We start from the raw sequence: 21537 nt of genomic DNA, 5'->3' as shown, positions 1-21537 counted from the left end.
TACAAGTAGATTATGTATATTATAATGTTTTAAATAAAACAAAGTATGATGTTTTGTAAAAGTCACTTAACTCAACTTATCCCATCAACAATATGTATTGAGCACATAGTCCCTGCCAGACATAAGTCTTCTACATTTCAAACTAATGCTCACTAATTCATTCTAACTGTGTATCAGTTTTAATGTGTAGGGAAGTACTTTTATATTCCTTTTCTTTGGAAAAATAGACATTTTAACTCTTAACTCCTCATTCTCCCAAATGGCAATTTTTATAGATAAGAAGGAGAATAAAAATAACATTTTAATGGTAGAGGAAAAATAGAGATTGCCTGGAGAGAGTCAGAAAACATAGTGAATCACATGGAACAAATTTATTTGACATAAGACCGTAGTGTGACATTTCATCTGAAGATAACACAGGGAGATAGAGTCTGTGCCAGGAAATCTAGGGCTAAATTCTTTCTGGGCTTCATAGCCGCCAAATTGTTCTCCACTTCAAATGTAGACACAGTCTCTAAAGATATGAATTGTTTTTAGAATGAAGACAATTACTTTCAAAGAGCTTACTTCTCGCTGTTTATTCAGGACCATGGATTTCTGAAGTAATGAGACTTAGTTTTATTATTTAAAGAATTAAGTATCTTGATGGGAAGTAAGATTTTGAATACTTTTCATTTTGTATATTTAAAGCCATTTCTTTGTTTCTTCTGTGGACAGAGAATGAACATTACCTTGAGTAGTTTGAAGGAAAAAGTCAATACTGCACAATGCCCGTTACCTCTTTTCACCTGTCTGCATGTCAAACCCGATGTTTCAGAACTGATGTTCGCAGGTATGTAATTCCTTCTTTCAAAACATTTCCTGGAACCTTTGACCTGTGGTTTCTAATGATTTTTTTTAAGGAAGCAATTTCAGTTGCTTATTTTAATGTATTTTCTGTAACATAAAAACATTTGAAAATACAAGAGGATATTAAGCTAGATTGTTTTCTGGTTGTAGAGAGTACCCCATGAAACTAATTACTAATATAACTTCATTGATATTAGTGAAATAAAAAATAAATTATAAAAAATAAATCATAGACATAATCAACAACTCAATTTTAATTACTTATTTTCAAAGATTTTCAACAAAACAGTATGCCTAGCACTTTCAGGAAATACATATTCTTTTGCTTGCCACTTACATTGTTATTAAATTGGATAATATGATATACATTTATCATTCAAAGCACTATTCTAATTTTTATAATTCAGCACCTAAAAGGTACTAGTCTATACTGTGGCAGCTGGTGAATAAATGCCTCATTTTGTTAAATCTCAGATGTAAACACTTGTTTCTTCTGCAGCTTTGCTTCTCGTTCTGTGCCCTAAAAGTATGTGACATACTTCTGGGGACTTCTACCTATTCTACTCTGCAGTGTGGCAGCATTTCTGACTTTGGCTGGAAAGGTCCCTTGTATTTTTAGGGAAAGTATCTCAATGACATCAGTTACACCATGAGCTTAAAAAATCATTATGAGTGTCATGTAATTAATAAATGTAGATCCATAATCCTTTTGTAGTTTTACCAAGTCTCCTTTTTTTCCTCAACTGATTACTCTCAGGCAAAAATTTCAAATTGTTTATAAAATGCAGTGTACCTGGAATTTATTTATTCAAAAAATGTTTATAAGTTATATTGACTAAAATGTTTATCATGCTTATAGTTCAAAAAGCACTTATATTTATTGTCTTATTCAATTTTTACTACAACCCAGGGAGGGAGAGATTTTTTAACTCAGCTTCACAAAAGAGAAAAACAAAACCTCAGAAAGAATAAATGATTTGCATATTGCCACATAGTAGTAAGTAACAGAGCTGAAAACTGGTCTCAAAAATTCTTCGTACTATCCATAAAAACATTAGCTTCTTTGATTACTGACCATTTGAATGTAGCAGGTCAGGGCTAAGCGTGAACTCCCCTCCCCCAAGACAGTACATCATTCTCTAAGACCTGGTAATCTGTTTGGAAAATTTACAATAATGATTAAAGAAGTTAAGGCTCAAGAAAGAATGGAATATTACGACACACTGGTCCCTTGCCAAGGAACCATAACACCTTTTGACCTCAGTTTCCTCATCTGTTAATGAAGGATGAGACTCTCCTCATAGTGTCGTGATAAGGAAATGAGATAAAGCCCAGTTTAAGTTTCAGGAAATCTTAGCAAGTTAGAGTATGTATAAGAAAAGCCAGAGATCTGAATCTTAAGGATGAATAGGATCTGTATATGAAAGGCAAATTTAATCACTGGGTGGGGGTGAGGAATGCAGCAGGAGTCTAGGAAACCTGGGCTGTGCTCAGCAGCAAAAGGAACCACACTGACTGTCATGGCAGTCATAGGAAAGCTGAGATTTCACGACATAAGGAAAGTTTGTGCCGTTGTGCAACTGGTTTTTGTTCATTTGAGTCATTTTTTTGCTTTCCTATGGCTATTGTCTTGGAATGTTTGGAAATTGGCTGATAAATACCATTAGCATGCTGGTCAATTCTGTACATAACCAAATAAGCCATATTTTACCCCAGAAACATTATGATATGGTCAAACAAGCACCACACTCATTTGGAAGCCTCGACTTACTTCTAAGCTGAAATACCTTAGGCAGGTCATTTAATCTCTCTGATTCTTATTTTCTTCATTATTAAAGAAAAAGATATTAATATTAATTAATCAGATTTATCTTACAAAGCTATTAAGACAATTCCATGAGATATGCATAAGACTGACTATGATAAAAAGACAAAAATATAATAGTTTTATTACTATCGTTATGATTGTTATGGCATTTTCACAGTTGCCTTTTTCATTCTGAACTTTTAGTTGGTAGTCATTCTTTAGAGAAAACCTGACTAAAATAATTAAAGAATAAATAATATTTCAGCGAGCGAATATTTTGGAATCATCCAGAGTGAGAAAAGGCTGTTTTACAGTCAGTTAGTAATCTTAGGCCTAGATATGTCTGATTTGGGCCATCTGCCTAACTGTGATATTGTTGCTGAGATGAGCAGTAAACCATTAATGAAGCTTCTGTGATAATGAGGTTCAAGCTATTTCTTTCCACAGAATTGGACGAAGCCATCAAACATTAGTTATGTGGATCTTGTACTCCGATAAGACATTCAGAGTTGCATGTTATGAGAGTTCAAGTAGCTTGAGTTATTGAGGGAAAAAAAAGAGTGGAGACATCTACACTTTATGCCTTTGAAATTTGCTTTGATTAAAAATGGATATTCAATTAAAAAATGGATATTCGAGGAGAAAAAGTTGAAATATCTGAATTATATTTTTAAAAATCAAAGAACCATACTAGCTTACAGAAGTTTTATCAACTTTTCTTCAACAATATCGGAGAATGTTTTTCTTCCCTCTTAGAATAATTTTAAACATTTCCCCTTGTGAAGATTTTCAACAAATAAACATTAGTCGTTTGAACTGTTAAATATTTTTGACTCCTCCACTTCACTACATTGTTGACAGAGCTTAAAACTTTTATTTAAAAATTTCCATTGGTCAATAAGTTGCATTTACTGAGCACAACTCATTGACTCTACATCATGTTAAGTTCTTTGACAGACACTAAAAGAGTAAAACTATAGTACTTTTCTTCAAGAAAGTGACAATCTTATTAACGAGACAAAAGATGGAGTATAAAAAAATTAATGAGCCATACATGTAGAATATTATTGTCTGTTTAAATGTGTAGAAGTGACATAAGTGGAAGATATCAAAGATATTCAGTATAGTCATAAAAAGACTTCATGAGGGTGATGGAACATGCTTTCAAGCTGAACTTGCAAAGATCTGGAGATGAAAAGTTACCTTTGCATAAAACAGTATGAGAAAATGCTCAGAAGGGAAGCCAAAAGAATGCTGTGGGGAGCAGTAACAAAACACTAGCCTTGGAATGAACTGGTGAAGAGTAGGTGATATACTTGGCAAAACTGTTAATGTCAAGCTACAGAAAGATTTGAACTCCAGACAAATGTTTTTATTAGATTATGATGATAATAGGAAATAGTTAATGCTTTTGGGTAGGGCAATACAATGATTTAAGTAATGTTTTTGAAAAAAGCATTTTGGTGATTCATATGGGTAGATTGGAAAGAAAAGAAATTGAAAACAGTGATATCACTCTGTTTTTGTAATAAGGGCTTAGAACTAGGGAGATACTGATAAGGAAAAGGAGGAGAAGATAGATATGAAAAATCTAAATGTTACTAGTGAGATGTGCTGATGATTTGCTGTGAGTGGTTTCAGTTAAAAGATATTTGGTTTTTAGGGAGGATGTGATACTATAGTTTATAGAAACAGGTAAACTAGACTGAGAGGAGAAGCGACGAATTCCTTTCCAGGCAAGTGTAGTGGGATGTGATGAAGGCAGATCCAAGCGCAGCAGAAAGTTGGAAATAGGTAGACAGAGGTGCAAGAGAGAGGTTCAGACTCGAAATGTACAAGTTAACAGTAAGAGAATAATAGACAAATACTACTATGGTCAGTTCTTTAGTAAGGATTAGACAGCAAATCTTACCTCTTGAGAATGTCTATAATTACTGTGTGCACAAGCCACAGCATTAATAAGAAGATGGCGAGGGAAGTAGGAACCAGGAGATTATGCTTCAGTACCCAAGAGAAGGGTGTGAAATTCAGTAATAAGAAATTACTCTTAGTGATATAGAAATTTTCCTAACAGCCTCTAATTTATTGCGAGTCACGTCTCACTAACTATAAAATACAGAACTTTCTGATGAAGGGTATATATGCCATTGGCTTTGATTTGAAATGAATTATAAATAAATGTGTCCTCATCGCAATTGTGATTTTATCGCCCTTTTCATGAAAGTAGAATGTTCTGATCTACCACTGAGTAAATAGTAAATATATATCCATAATTTCTTTTCCAAACTTTGGAAACAGATGTTTTAAAATTCAGAATATTTTACATTTAAAATTTAAAAAAAATTGTATATTGCATAATACTCTTACTGGAGTCTTATAATCAAATAGAGTGATTTCTCCAGTAAAATGTATCAATATTCAGATTGAGTGTGATAAATAAAGATTAAGCTTCATATCATTTTAAGACTGGTTTTTCTGCTAAATGAGTTCAGGTCAGTTTTTACCACCAAATTAACAGGAAAAAAAATTTTTGGATTTGGAGTTATTTGAATTTGGGATTGTTGGGTAAAGCATGTAAACAAGTTATAATTTCAGAAAGGAAAAAAACAGACAAACAAAAAATGAAGGAGGGCAGAGGGTTATTGGTTATACAGGGTTGGGTTGTAATAGTATCCAATGGGGGATGGGCAACAAAGACCTCGAACTAAAGGTTAAGAAAAAGAAGCTTTATAATTGCAGAAAGGAATAGGAAGCATGAAGGCACCAAGGTGGGAATGAGCTTGGTCTCTATGAGGAACATTAAGAAGGCTTGTGTGGCCGAAGTGAAATAAGCAAGACAAACATGATGGGAGATTGGTTAGAGTGTGTGGTCCAGCAGGGAGCATAAGCCAGACCATCACGAAGCCTTGTCAGTTATGTTTTTATTTTCAATGTAATGGGAAGTCATTGGAAAGCTTTCAGCTGGCATTGTATGCTATGACTTGAACTTTCAAAACTATTTTCCAGCTACAGAGTATCAGAAAGACAGTAGGGGAAGAGGGAAGAGATATTTCAGGAGGCTATGGTGAAGATCCATGGGAGAGAATTTGAGAGCTTGTCATGGTGGACAAAGGAATAAGTTTCTAACCATACGTGATAATAGAGCCTATAGAACTTGATATTTGCATGTGAAATATAAGGGAAAGAGAATCCTCAATGATAATTCTAAAGTATGAATAGTGGTATGTATGAAAAGTAGTACCATTTACCATGAAGAGGAAGACTGAGAGAGGCAAGTGTAGAAAGTGGGAGTCAGAAACCTGGAATTCTTTTAAATACATCAAGATTCAAATAATTATTAGACATATTCTAGCCAGAGACATACAAGAAATATCATAGTGACTACCATTTATTCAGTGATTAAAATGTGTTGTGTCCTCTTGTAAACTCTTTACATTTCTTAATTCATTATATCCTCATGACAGTTCTACAAACTACTGATTTTATTCACATTTTACAGATTAAGGAACTAAGACACAGGGAACACAAGTAGTCTACCCAAGGTTGCACAGTTGGTAAGCAGCAGAATGGGATTTGAACCCAGGGCTCTGGCTTCAGAGCTTCTGCTGTTAGAAAGTATACTCTATTGACCTTATTATTATGTATTTCTTAAGATATTCAGCATTAAAACTTGGTATTATAATCTCGTGAGTTGGAAGAATGGTTAATAAGCAAAGTTGAGGAAAGGTGAAGAAAAGGCAAATGTTAGAAACACTGTCTCCCATTTTAGTAGTTCGTCTGCATTACCAAGAAGAGTTTAAATCTATCTCCTTTATGGATTTTAAATCTGAGAGGACAGTTTTTAGTTTTCCATTTTTTTAGAGTTAAGATAAATTTGTAAAAGATATGTGAATTTTTAAATGCAAAAAAGTATTCGATTTGTGCAAATTAGAAGGAATGCTTTTGTGTTCTCATCTTATTCATCTATAAGCTTTTTTCCCCAATTTCAACTTCTATATAATGCCTTCTACATAATAGGCATGTGGTTATTTAAAAAAAAACTTTTAAAATAAATGAATGAGAATAATCATGGCATTGTTGAAGTGATCTTTAACTGTCTGTGCACATGTCTGTAGTATTTTCCTATTAGTGGATTGAATTTTTTTTTTTTATTTGGATGCTTTCAGATTGGGTTGAATTTAGTCCATATGAGATTGGCATGGCTAAATATGGTACTTTTATGGCTCCTGACTTATTTGGAAGCAAATTTTTTATGGGAAAAGTTGTGAAGAAATACGAAGAAAACCCCTTGCATTTCTTAATGGGTAAGTGATCAAAATACTACTAGTATGTCTGTTTTGAATCTTGGTGCATTCTAAGTTGTTCTCTGGTTTCGCTTTATTTTAGGTGTCTGGGGCAGCGCCTTTTCTATATTGTTCAACAGAGTCTTGGGAGTTTCCAGTTCACAAAATAAAGGTTCCACCATGGAGGAAGAATTAGGTATTATAAAAACATGCTTACTTTGATCGTAATTATGCTACCTTGATAAATTTCATTAACAGATATATGTTGAGAAAAGTAAATAATCATAAAAATGGAATGTTCTAAAGGTATCAATAATTTGGTTGAATCAACCTAAATGTCTCCTAAGAACAGTATGTACATTACTTCTTAACTACAGAGCCGCATTGTCTTAAGAGTAACTAATGCTAAATACTCTGACTTCATTTATTTTAATGAACATTATTATTCTGGTATAGTGTTCTCGACTCTAATTTTGTGAAAATAACTAACTCTTCTCTAACTTATGTGAAGATTTCAGGAAGAAAAAAAGGAAAAAGAATAAAAGTACCACACGGTACCGCATGTGATGGGTCTTGCTTCTCTGTGTTCCTTCTCTGTTGAATAATCCAGATAAACCTAGGGTTTGTTATTTTTTCCTCCTAAGGCAGGAAGAAAATAGAACTGAAATAACACATTTGAAGGTGGGGAAAACAATGGCTGAAGGCCAAGGAAAAGAAGAATGTTTATATTAAATAGTCTTGAGAATATTCTTTGTTGTGAGACCTCCCTTTTGAGGCCAGCAGTTTGGCAGATTATTTACTTGTTCTGGGTGTCAGACTTAGGGGGAATACTGTGGACATGAGGACCCTGGTCAGCAGGATGTGTGTTACCTTAGATTAGAGAAGAGTTTCCAGGAATGAGACCAGAGAGGTGACTGAGTTGAATCTGAAGACTCCTGGTGATTCTTTCATCTGTTGGCCAACTAAAGTCTACCTCTTACAGGGGTGTTTAGAGTGGTTTTAGTTTTGTTTTCCCTCCCTTCTGAAGAAAGACTTTGAGGTAAATCAGACCACAATCAGATAACTCTAAATTAATTTTTTTTTACATTCGCAAGGATTTTTAAATGTGAGCAGTCTAAGCTTTTGAACAGATGGAGCTATACATTATAAAGTAGTGATGGAAAACAGATAAATTCAGAATATTTTGCTATTTATATAATAAAAACTTCTTTATGGAGAAGAAAATATTTTGGCGAACCATCTTATAAAATGACCCAAAAAATGCTTAAAGAAAGAAAATTTTGTCTTGCTAGAATACATGTGGGACCAGAAACACAATTAATGTATATGACACCTGGAGTGGACTGTTTCTTAACATGCTCCTTCCTCTATACAACAAAATTATTTTCTCCGATAGTCATGAAATGTATAATAACATTAGCCAGTGAACATAAATTCTTTTATTGAATTTTATATGTGTAATTATGCCAGTAAAATTTTTTAAATCTAAAAATTAAAAAAATCTATTGCCTCAAGTATTTATTAACCCTTCCATTATATAATCCTGATCATTTATGTACATGACATTTATGCAGGTATAATAAACATGTGTAGAACAATATGGGGAAACCAAAAGCTATACCTGTAGTTCTCAGAGTTTAAAACCCCAAAATGATTCTGTCACTGAAAATGATGAATTTGGAGTCAGTTTCTTAAAATTAAAAATAAAATCTATTGACTAATAAAAGGAAAAAAAGTCACTACGCAGAAAGCAATTTCATGTAAGTGTCCAAAGAAATTTTGATTTTCCTGTAAATAATGATTATAAGAATGGTCTGTGGACTCCATAATTTAGGTACTTTTTACTTGAAAAAAGACAACTAGTTATTATGTTAAAGTTTACTCCTGTCGTTATTTTAAGGATTTATGGTTTGTATTTTAGTTTTTATAACTGCTCTCTTAATATATTCTGAAGAAGCACACATTTTTGACACCAAGAGGAACATTTCAACAGATGATTTTCAGTATTATTGAAAATTAGAAGATACCTTATATTAGTAGCTTTCATTTATTTTGATGAAACTGTTCTGTAGCCCCCTTGTAGATTTTGGTCTTACCCTGAATTTGCCTTTATAAACACCATTGAACGTATTTAATCGAAGAAAAATATACTTTTTTTAGTCTAATAAGGAGCTTCCTATAATCGAGTTAATCTTCCTGTCAGAATTAAGATAAACAAAAATTCTTCCATTTAAATCATGAATGAATAAATTTTAAACTAAATTTTCATGTCCTAGGAAATTTTGTTTTCCACTATTTGAAATTTGAAAATACTAGTAAATTTAATAAACATAGGTTTACTAAATTGACCTAAATTTAGATTTGTAAATCTAGTAGATCTCACTGTGGTTTTACTGAAATTACTTCCTTACAGTAAATTTAATTGTGGGACTTGACACCTGAGATCTTTCAGTTCATTTGTTTTCTTTCCACAGAAAACATTACGGCAAAGCATATCGTGAGTAATGATAGCTCGGATAGCGATGATGAATCACAAGAACCCAAAGGTAAGAGAGCTGGAAACTTCTCTGGCAGAAGTCCATGCGGAAAGGATTATGACTATTTCCTCTGGTTCTCTCACTGGAGGTGGTAATGGTAGTGTCTGCTTAAGGCACTAGTTGATAAAATTATAGCTTTCAGTTCAGAGAGAGAATTAATGCTGTCTATGTAATAAAATATGCAACACGTAAATACTCCCTTATTTCTTTTCTTTTTACTACCTCAAAAATATTACCAATTGAGAAAATGGAGAACAAGCTGAGATGGTAGAAATACAAAATTCTGTTTTAAATCTGATTAGAGAACTGGAATTTCAGCATGGAAATCGTAATATGGGAGCATTTTCACATGGCTTTAAAAAATTCAAATTTTATCTTTAAAAATTCTATTAAGTGACATCTGAAAAATTATATTCTCAACTCCGTTCCTGTCTCATTGCCAGCATTCCATCTCGTAGGAAGGGAGCAGCGACGAAGTGGGGTGAGATTATGTCGTCGCATATATTACTTTGTAGTATAAACGAGTTCCTTTACATTTTGACAGGGCAGCTTTCAGCTCGGTGTAGATCAGGATAGTCAGTGATGGAGTCGGGGCACGGACAAGGCAAGAATCAGGCATTATTTGTTGCAAATGGGGTCATTTTACATTTTGACACAGTGTTTTGACATGGCCATTTCTACAAATGTCCTCAATGGTACAAAAACAAAATAAAACACGAACAAACAAAAATCAAAGAGCAGATTTTATAACAACTAGGTGAACACATCCTATTACAGTCTGAATATAGATTTTAGAAGATAGTAAGTGATTTCTTGACCAAAACTTAGCGAATTCTACAACCATGGTAAGTTATCGGAAGTAGCTGTTTCATCCTTGCTAAAACACTAAAATTAAAATTTTCTTTTTATAACTGGTCTGTTATTTCCTCATCAAATGAGTCTGTATAAATTGGAGATGCCTTCTCTGAGAAATGCAGTTACGTAGGCCCATAGCTTGGTTAAAGTGCAGCTTCTTGTGAACATCCTTAAAGGGATACAGGCTTGGGCAGGCAAAGCTCTCAACCAGGCACAAGACTGGGCCAGTGGTGCACAGTCTGGTCTTTAGTCCCTATTTGCCTACTGTCCTGCTGGCATCATTCAACTGCTTTCACAGAATTGTTGTAATAGTCAAATTAGCAAATGCACACAAAGGGCTTTAAGTTGCAAAATGCTCTGCAAATAGAAATTTACTATTAGTCTTATAGCTAATAAGCAATAGATATCATTTATCTGTTCACTGCTGGGCTCGTTCCACAAATGATGCCGTTTTCAAATATATCACAGGGAAAGGAGATCTTCTGCTATTACAGAAGTGGGGTTTACTTAATAAATACAAAAATGCTGCTGCTGATGACGATGAAGTGGTAGCTCCAAATAATTTGGAAACTAATCGAATATCTTATTCATATCCTGCATAACTGGAGATATAAATCATTAATTTTAAAGCCTGATTTGTTTTAGCAAAAGACTTTCTTCGTCATATTTGGCATTAGAAAAGTGTGGGAGTAGAAAAGAATATGTTTGGGTTTTTTTGTAAATATGTAGTAATTTGGATTGGCTCCTGACAGAAAGATCATTTCATTTACTCAGCTCAGTTAAGCTAATCTTTGTGAATATTAAAATCAGTATTTATTATGGTTTTATGTGTGTTTAGTTAACATGTATTGGAAATTATGAACTTCAAACATAGATTCTCTTTTTTTTCAACACACACATACACACACACAGAGTTTTGTATATATTTGTATAGAGTTTTCAGAAATCTGACCAGAAATGATTTAGGCAGGTGGGATCACACTACCATATAGTGTTCTCAGATTTGGATTATGAGTGAATAATATTGATGATGATAATTTTGCTGCTGCTGCTTCTACTACAACTATTTCTACTGCTAACTAGTGTTTATTAAGAATTTAATATGGGCCAAGCACTTTTCTAAGAAATTTACATGAATGCTCTAACTCAGTTCATCCTCACGACAGCCTTATGAGGTTTCCTGATGAGGAAATGAAGGCCGAGAAGGGTTAACTAATTCGTAAACAGTGGTGAGAGGATTGAGATCAAGGCAGTCTAACTGTGGAGACAGTACTCTAAATAGCTACACAACATAGCTTCCCAGTAGTAATAACATATTCATAGGTTTTAAGGAAAAAGTCATTTAAAACTGCTTCTCTTAGAAACTGCTGAATTTTAAAATATTTCAAAGCAAATATTTAAATTACAGGATTTTAAACCCCAAACTTGATAATCAGGGATGAAATGTTCGTAGAACATTCATTGAGCAGGAAATATATGTTGAATCCTTTAGTTGTCTGTTCTCAGTCTGCATAATTTCTGGAAGTTTATGAAGCAAGATAGGGAAGGAAACTTGATGAAGTGGATAGGATTAGGTACTTGGATTTTTCGTGTGTATGTGTGTCTGTGTTTGTGTATTTGTATGTGTATTGACAGGACAAAAGAAGAAAAGGATAGAGAAAGGGAGAAAGCAGAAAATAAAAGTTTGCCTGGAAATCTAAGAATAGACAAAGTGACAGTTGAGACTATGACCGTTAGACGAACTGTAGGTAAACAGTAAAGTAAGAATAGTTTAAGAACAAGAATGACTAACAGATATATACTGTATTAATTTATGCAAATAAACATTTTAAAATCAAAAGCCATAGAGTTTTTGTTAATTTTAACACTCAGTCGCCCAAAGATCTTTTTTTTTTTTTTTTTAATAAATTTTAGAATCCGTCTAATGAATGATCTTTCTTTTTCCTTAGGCACTGAAAATGAAGATGCCGAAAGGGAATATCAAAATGATAATCAAGCAAGTTGGGTCCATCGTATGATAATGGCCTTGATGAGTGATTCAGCTCTATTCAATACCAGGGAAGGACGTGCTGGGAAGGTTCACAACTTCATGCTGGGCTTGAATCTCAATACATCTTATCCACTGTCTCCTTTCAGAGACTTCACCACACAGGACTCCTTGGATGAAGATGAACTGGATGCTGCTGTAGCAGGTAAATATACAAAATATAACCCATGGAAGCTAATTCAAGAGATCTTTCTTCCTTCTCTGTGGAGAAAAATTTTAGTTATTATTAATGCTTATTTATACTCAATTACAAAAAAACACATGCATTTAATCTGTGAAAGGCTTTGAATTACTGTGTTTTGAGAAAAAAAATACATTGGACAGAAGGTGGCATAGTCATATTGGCATAAAAGTTTTTCATTGAAATACAGAGAGGGACTTTAGATCCTTGTTCCCTTGTTTAACTGAAAGGGATTTAAAATAGGGAATTAGATGTTTACAAAGTTGTTCCAAAGCTTAGAGGAGTGAGCTTCAGGCCGAGCTTCCAAAAATGGTTTCAAAAGCACTTCGGGATCACTCCCACAAATGCCCCCTCATCGTGCCTGGCAGTAGAAATAGCGGGAACTTAAAAGCCTCTGCCTCATTTCCTCCCTCACCACTTACGTGGGTGTTTCTCCTTGGCAAAGGACAGGTCTCAGCAGAACCAGACTTGGAGTTGTAAGGGAGTCAGGCACCATGGTCCTGAGACTGTCTCTAGAGCAGGGCAGTAAGGCATGCAACCTGGGAGTGGAGTGGCCGGGGCTCGCAGTCTGCAGCGTCCATCGGGATGATGAATCTGGCCCTCCAGTTCTCGGCAATGTTAGTTAATTCTTTTAAGGCCACCTGTAAGAACCGACTCACTTTCAGGTTTACCACTTAGTTGAATTCCAAAGAATAATTCCCTTATTCTTTAGTTCATATATGTTTCGAATTAAAAGTTGAATTTAACTTGTTGACTAATCAATGCATAATAACCTTTCTTGTAACGATCCTGTCATCTTAAATTTTTCTACTTCATCATACCATCGCTCTTCCCTTAACTTCCCAAATGTCATTTCTGCCTAAGGACGCTGACAGGATGCTCTAAAAACTTAAATGGAATTTTTCCAAACAAACTTTCTACTCTTTGTTTGATCATTGTATCTATACAATATTTGTGAAAATTAGGACATGGCTTTAGATCTTGGTCGTTTAGGTAGTGCTGTTTTTATGTGTCGCTCGAGCTTAAGGGAAATTGCAAAAGCAAAATTTACCCTTGTTTTTCAAACAAGAGGAGTAGAAACTCATTGTACTTTGCCTTATATTTATGGCATCAAAGTCTAGGATATGAGTTTCTACCTGGTTCTATACCTTCGATCCAAACCCTTTTATATGAACTGTCATGAAAGTCTATTTGTGATAAATTCAATGTCCATTTTTAAATTCATTTAAAAATTTAAAAAAAAAAAAATAACACTTGACCTTACCATCAGTGACATTAGTTTTCTTGTGTTGTGTTACAAGATTATATTTATGTCCATTACAATACCAATTAAAAAAAGCCCATTCATTATTATTCATCCGTAAAGCCTAAAACATAGGCTTTACGGATGAATAATAATGAATGGGCTTTTAAAAAACAACTTAGCCTCCTACAGTAGAGTTAAAAAGAAGTTTTAGTTATTTTACTGGATAGAAAAGAAAGATCATGGAAGATAGTTATCGTCTTGGCCTAAAATTACTCAACTGAGTTAGAATTGGGACAGGCCCCCGGACATTGCTCAGAAGCCTTCTCCTTCTGCTACACTCCCTCCGAGCACTAGTTTCATTAGTCATTGTCTTGCTGATGTAAAAATGGAACTTTCCTTTGTGTTTACTTGATTCCATCTGTTTTGCGTTATTGCTTTGATCACATCACCCCGCAAGGCTGCTTCTGCGGTTTGCATAGCAAGTGGTCTGCTCTCCACATTTTAACAACTTCCTGGCAGTTTTGTAATATTTTATGTAGATTCAGAATTGTTAGGATTGCTAGATAAAATACAGCATTTTTAGTTAAATTTTAATTTCGGATTTGTCGAGATACTTTGAAATGTTTTAACTAAAATTGTTTTAGATTAAAGATCTTTGGAAAAATTTTTAAATTTTATATCTTAGTGTATATCATTAAAATTCTATTTCACTCATTTCGTATTTATCCAACTGAAAAAATGTATATAGCATATAGATTTTAATCAAAAATCCAGTTTGATCAGTGTCAAGTTTATTCAAATTTATTATTTACAGACCGATATTGCTAAAAATTACTGCATTTTAGAATGAATTTACTACATTGATAAGTGCTTTTTAGACACTGCCCTTATTAAGAGAGACTTTGTTTATCACCCTCTGGTTATTTATCTCCTTCCAAGTTTTAAGATTATCATGTGTGTGGAATGAAAAGTTAAAAGATTTATCATGAACTGTGATCATCTTAGTTTAAAAAGTCTTTATTAAAACTCCTACTTATTGTATAGCTAAAAAACATAATTTAATTAAGACATTAAGGTATTTCTCTTTTATTTTCGCACCCCCATGCCGAAAGAGAATTGAGATTTTTATCTATTCTAGATATTATGTTGAGAAAATCTTACATTTTCGTTTACCTTATGATGATTTTGTGTATACTGATTAAAACATGAGTATCTTAGCATTAAAACAACCTCTCAACGTAAAATGAGAAAAAATTACTGCACGTTTTTGTGCCTATTTCTATACCTTGCATACAATCTTTTGAAAACAAGAGAAATAATAAGATGACAAAATTCCCCTCATTTGTTTACTTCAAAATAGTCTTATACCTGTAAAAACTAATTTGGGCAAAGCTGTTCATTAGTTACGTGACTTCTTTCTTATTTACTTTTGTATTTATACTATTTACTGTGACATACACCATCTGGAATAAGAAATTGAGACATGAGTTCAGTTAGGCCAGAGTTCAAAACACAAACATCCAAATATTTGTGTGTCGTAAATTGAATCTGTGTGATATATTTAGAAAATGACCATCACAAATATCCACAGCCAAACTGCTTTAAGGAAATGGTCATAATTGTAAAATATAGCCTATTTCCATACCTATCAAAAAAATGGATTACTCATTCACAGGTCTGGAAACCATGTATGCTTAAGTTATGGGAGGATATTATGTCATAATGGCATTTTCAGTCTCTGTGACATTTTAGTAGATATTATGCAATAAACTGAGTTCGAGTTCAAATAAATTTGGAAAACTAACAACTGCATCCCCCTCTTCAAAACGCAGTGGGCACTCTAACGAGCATGAGAAGTCCTACTTAAAGGTGCCTCAGGTATAGTACTTTAAAAGCAGACTGGCTTACATCCTGACTGGACGATTTATTGGCTGGACACTCTTGAGCAGTTACTTAGCATAAGCCTCAGTTAACGATGAGAGAAAAGTAGAGTAAAACTAAAACTAGCAACTCTGACTGATCCTGATGGAACCATAGGTTAGTGAGGATTCAACAGTCTTCACTGTTTCCTCCAAGTACACTTATAAAATAGAAATAGTAGCGATACCGATGTGAGAATTAAGTAGCAGCTTCATTAAAAAGTGCTGTTAGTCCACGGCATAGTAAGGAGAATAAGAGACACATAATATAATTGCCCGTTACTTTAAACTGTTGAATCTTAAATTTCTCAAACCTATTTGATCATGGAACTCTTATTTTGTATATAGGACATCTGTTAATATCTTGCAAAACTATGTGCTTTGAAATAATTAAGAAACACAACTTTCTGTCAGTTTACCTGGAAGGTTGGAACCTTGGTGTTTAGCTACGTGCCAGAACTGGAAATTGACCCACACAATAATTTTTCTCTCAAATGAAATCTTGGATTTAAAAAGAAAAAAAAAAAAAGACTACAGCTTTATGATGAGAAGGGGAAAATCAAACAGAATATGAGAAGAGTGGTCTGTTTTTCGTTAATCTTTTAGTTAAATGTCAAAAAGCACTAAGTTTATAAAGCCAAATAAAGACATTTGTGAATTATACTTTACTGAAATGTATATAATAATATAAATGATTATATAATGGTAATCTTTTATTAGGAAAACTCACTGCATGTAAAAATTTATTTCTATTAATGTGTTTTTAATTTTTTGTTTACTTGTGATAAAATACACACATTAATGTGGTTTTAAAGATTGATAGATGCACGTGTAGATATCCTCTATACATTGCAGTTATTCTTTTTTAAGTTATTCATTTTAAACCTTTCTAGTTTTACGACCATGCCACTTTCTTAAGTAACAGTGTGACACTGTGCATAGTGCTTCGATTTTGTGAACCTGGCTTGGAATCTTGACTTTTAGTACCTCTGTGAAACTGGACCTCTTTGGGCCTCAGTTTCCTTACCTTTAAAATGACACCGATAATACCTCCTGTAAGAGTCTCATGAAGATGATAAATCTTATATGTGAAATTTCTAATATACTATAGACACTCAAAATAAATGAAGCTGCTTTTATAAAAAATAAAAGCACTCAAATAATGGATTTTAGGCTTCTTAGTAAAATATTTAAAAACTAATATAAGACAAAGACAATTTTTTACCTTTAAAAATTCCACATCTGTAATTTTTAAACAAAAATTTCAAAAGAATAAATATTAAAATAAGGTTCGATATATATATATATATATTTCAATTTTACAATTCTTAAGTTTCAGGTTCTGTGGTGATAGATAGAAATTTAGAATCTTGACTGGTGGCAAAGTATATTGTCATTATAATCCATAGATACTTGATAAGAAAAGAGAATAAACCTGAAGGTAATTATTGAAAAAATAATTTCTCTTCTCTCTCATCATTGGCATAGGCATTCACCTTGGATTTTTTTTTTAAACTTGGCCTGTCTTTTCATTCAGTCATACGAACTTATTCTTATCTAAACACAGTCCCCCATAGCTTTTTTTTTTTTAAGCATATTTGTTTTTCATTTAAGATTATTTATTTACACCTTTTCTAACTTCCTTCTGCTATTCGGGGCAGTACAAGTAACTTCAGCTGTAAACTTTTTTTCTTTATTTCATAAACATCACTACTATATGTTTATAACATTCAGTATTTTAGAGACGAGAAATTTTAATAGATGAGAAAACACATGGCTCTGTTAACTGTCAAAACTTAAGATATTAATGGTTTCTTTTAAATGACTGAATCGAAGTCTAATTCAGAACTGTTTCGAATCATATTGAATAAATTTCATGGCTAATTTTCTCATTGGTGTTTTAAATTTTAGCTTTTAGTGATGATAAGGATTGTGGATTTAATTGGACAGTAAAAGTTTAGACATTTGCCTTTCCGATCTCTTGCTCTTAAATGTAATAATAAAATTGACTATGAGAGAATTATAGTCAGTATCATTCTTATTTAGAAATATACAGAGGAAACAAATAAGCAGTGGTTTCCTACTATGTGCTGAATATTTTCCTGGATTATAGATATTAACTACACATCATAGGTGCTTCCATAAACACAGGTTGATCTGACCCTGTCGTTTTTGTTGTTTGCTCTATGAAAGTGCTTGCCAAATGAAATTTAAAAGCTTGCTCAGAGGTCATAATTCACGTCTCATATGAACATCACTCTAGTCTACTGTCATAGACGTCTCTCTTGAACCCTGCCAGCCTTCTTCCTAACAGAACAGGTGGGAACAAGTGTGAGGACAAGGGGACTGGACAAAACCATTGCATGTCATGTTCTTAAGGTTGAATCAAGTCGATTCTGATCACATTCCTTTTTCCTAGAAATTGAATTAGGAGCACCACAAATAAATGGGAGGAGCAGCCTGTTCTCAATACTATTTTTTTCATAGAACTCATGATTCCTAGGCCCTGCTTTCTCCGAGATCCCTTGTCATCTTAATTCCACGCTCCTACCATGCTATAGCCATACTGGGCTCCTTACTGTTCCTCAGATATATGAAGCTTTATTCTGCCTTAAGGCCTTTGCTCTAGTTCTTCCCCCTCCCTGGAAAAATTACCTCCTAATTTTTAGATAGCCAGTTCTGTATTATTAATGTGGTCTCAGCTCATGGTGTCCTTCTCAGAGCGTTCTCTCCTGACTATGCAACTGAAGTTACTCTCTATTATATTACCCTCTTATTTTCTTCAATGCATTTATCACTGCCTGAACTGTCTTTTATGTATTTGTTTACTAATTTATCAGCAGTGTACTCAGAGTCTAAGCTCTATTAGAGCAGAGTTTGCACGAGTCATTTTAGCACCTAGAAGAGTGCCTGAATAGTAGCAGATGACACCTGTTGGCTGAATGTGTTGGCGGAATTATCATCTTGGACTCCCTTCACCTAGAGAGATGCAGTGTGTGACCCATTCAGACTCTGCCACTCCCCACTGTGTCACTTTAGAGATGAATTGAATTTGTTTTATCCTCCATATATACATATCCTCTATCTCACGTGTCTCCCGTGAGATTTAAACAAGATGATGTCTGAGGACATATTTTTAAACCGGGAAAGACCTGTGCGATGTGAGGTAATGCTAATATAAGGGATTGGGCTGCACAGCTTAGAGCTGATACCAGTACCTGAGCTGAGTACTTTCTGAGCGTTGTCTTACTTAATCCTCGGAGCAGGCTTATTTGCTAGATTTTTTTACCCTGATATTACAAATGAAGAAACTAAGAGTTAAAGACAAAAATTCACGTATAGTGCTAAAGCTGGACTCATGTCCAGCTCTGTTTGTCTCCAAAACCTGAGGGCCTAGTCATATAGAATTCTATCCTATAAAGTTACAGAACAGATATTTTTATACTCTAAATAATAGTAATTGTTTTATTTATTTATTTTTCCTTTGGAAAGATCCTGATGAATTTGAACAAATATATGAACCTCTGGATGTCAAAAGTAAAAAGATTCACGTAGTAGACAGTGGCCTCACATTTAACCTACCTTACCCCTTGATCCTGAGACCTCAGAGGGGAGTTGATCTCATCATCTCCTTTGACTTTTCTGCGAGGCCAAGTGACTCTAGTCCTCCGTTCAAGGTAAGGAGAATTTATATAGCATTTCGTTATCTACCACATTCTCTTGCATGCCTTGTAGATATCACATGAAAGTTTATAGTCCTGAGCAGGACAAGAATGATGCAATGTATCTGAAGTTTAGGAAGGAAATTAATCTGAGATTTGGGAGTTAACAGGTAAAAGATTATTAAAACCATGCTTGAGGGATGTATACTGTGAGAACAGAAGACATGAAACAATATCTTGAAGATCCAAGAACAATATCAGTGGAAAAGGACGAAACCAAGGAAGTGAGCAGTGTCGTGAAAACCAACTGAAGATGTTTTAAGAAGGGAGTCTTTAGTGAAATGGACAAGAGCAGTTTCAGTAGGGTCGTCAGGGCGGAAATCATGCTGCTGTGATTGGAGAAACGAGCGGAAGTTAAGAAAATGGAGCCGACTCTATAGACTGTGCGGTGAAGAAGGAGATGGACTACAACTGCAAGGGGATATGGAGAAGAGGAAAATCATATGTGTGTGCACCGAGGGGTGGGTCGTTAATAGAAAAGGCTCAAGCATATTTTTGTTTAAATGCCAGTGGCTAGGAGTCATTAATGAAGGTGTTATTGGAGGATGGAGAGATGACATATATGATAGAGTCACATCCTTTGCAAGGTTACAGGAGTGAGGGATGGAAAGGAGATCTAAAAATACAGGTGGCGAGTAGTGTAGAAATGTCTGTATTGGGGCAAGAAGGAAGGGAGGAGATAATGGCCGTGGCATGAGCTTCATTGTTAGGCGTGGAGAAGGGAAGTTAAGAACATACTCGTTTGGTGACTTATAACTTTTATAGGAATTAGGAGTCAACATTATCTTTTGAGAGCAAGGAGATGGAAGTGGTGGACCCAGGGGCATGGGGAGAATAAAAGTCTGCTTCTGTGAAGAAATGAGAGGAAGTTCTAAGTAGGCATTATGCAAAGACTGCAGGGCTGCTGTGTGGCCTCACCCAGGTGAAGCCATGACTGATTTTGTTCCCTCCACCTGGGAACACCTCGGACTTTCTTTAAACACGCCTCAAATGCTATCTTTCTTGATCTCCACAGGTATAGTTTCAGTACGAAGGACTTGGTAAATGCTACTGATACAGCAATCTTCATGGCGCATTGTTTATTTATTTACCTCTCTATCACTTCCACTGTCTGTGAACTCTTTGGGGACTAGAGCACTATCTTGTATGTATGTGTGTTTGTTTTGTTTTAATCAATTTGGTTCTAATTGCCTCGTAAGTGCCAGTCAAAATGTGAGTATGTAGGACATTTTTTGTGGGTGAATGAATAAAATGCTATAAGAGAGATAGAGTCATTGTTCCTGTTTCGTAGACTATGAAACAGAAACTCGTTGAGATTAAGCAAAATGGTCCATCATCTCCCAAACCGGGAAGAGTCATCGATAACCCAGGTCCTCTGATTTCTGGTTTCCTTTCTAATACACTATGATGAAACTGCTCTCAAGACTAATAATGGTTATAATTCATTAATATATATAAAACCTCATATTTTAAAAATACTTCATATTTTATCTTTTTTTGAGGCAATTAGTGGTATGCAGACAGAGAGAAAAGAATAAGTGAGATAAGCGATCTCATCACATCGAGAAATTAAATAAGACAGTGGGTGTAAAGATCCTAGCCTAGGACCTGGCAAGGCAAGTGCTAGTTAAGAAGTGGTCAAGCCGGACGGAATCCAAGGCTCCAGAATGAGAATCTAATGCTCTTTCCCTTTCACTCACTGTCTCCTTTGTCCATATTTCACACGTATTTGTTTCTGTCCTCTGTGCCATGTGCAGAAGTTAATGGTAAAACATAGTTCTTGATCTCCATAACATTCTAGCAAAACTAACTGTTAAGTAGTTATTTGACTTCATATAAGTATGACTATTTTAAGAGATCTGTATAAGAATAGCTAGATGTCCTGGAGTATATAGATGAGCAGGGACAGGATGGTGATGGCACAGAGATGGCAGTGAACATAGCTGAGGACCTGGAGCGATCTGATGAAAAGTAGCAGACATTAAGCTCCATTAGGAAAGGTTTAGGAGAATGTAAGACTGGATGATAGGAAAGAGAGAATCAGTGAAGAGTTTCTGGCAGAAAAATGACTTCAAGGAATTGAAATTTTAG

At 34.4% G+C, this 21537-nt stretch overlaps 1 protein-coding gene across 3 annotated transcripts in view; it reads left to right on the top strand.

The window, feature by feature from the left end:
• Positions 1–21537, top strand: part of PLA2G4A (phospholipase A2 group IVA) — a 117991-nt gene that overhangs the window by 83090 nt on the left and 13364 nt on the right. For all 3 annotated transcript variants that reach the window (XM_039881225.1, XM_039881226.1, XM_039881227.1), the window contains 6 exons: positions 718–832; positions 6823–6960; positions 7043–7135; positions 9414–9485; positions 12281–12523; positions 19217–19401. In XM_039881225.1, the coding sequence (XP_039737159.1) occupies positions 718–832; positions 6823–6960; positions 7043–7135; positions 9414–9485; positions 12281–12523; positions 19217–19401 (846 nt within the window). The remainder of the gene's footprint in view (positions 1–717; positions 833–6822; positions 6961–7042; positions 7136–9413; positions 9486–12280; positions 12524–19216; positions 19402–21537) is intronic.

The sequence above is a fragment of the Pteropus medius genome, unplaced genomic scaffold (genome assembly GCF_902729225.1).
Source record: "Pteropus medius unplaced genomic scaffold, Ma_sr-lr_union100, whole genome shotgun sequence".
NCBI lineage: Eukaryota > Metazoa > Chordata > Mammalia > Chiroptera > Pteropodidae > Pteropus > Pteropus medius.
The sequence above is the reverse complement of the archived record's forward strand: the minus strand, read 5'-3'. Positions and strand labels throughout refer to the sequence as shown.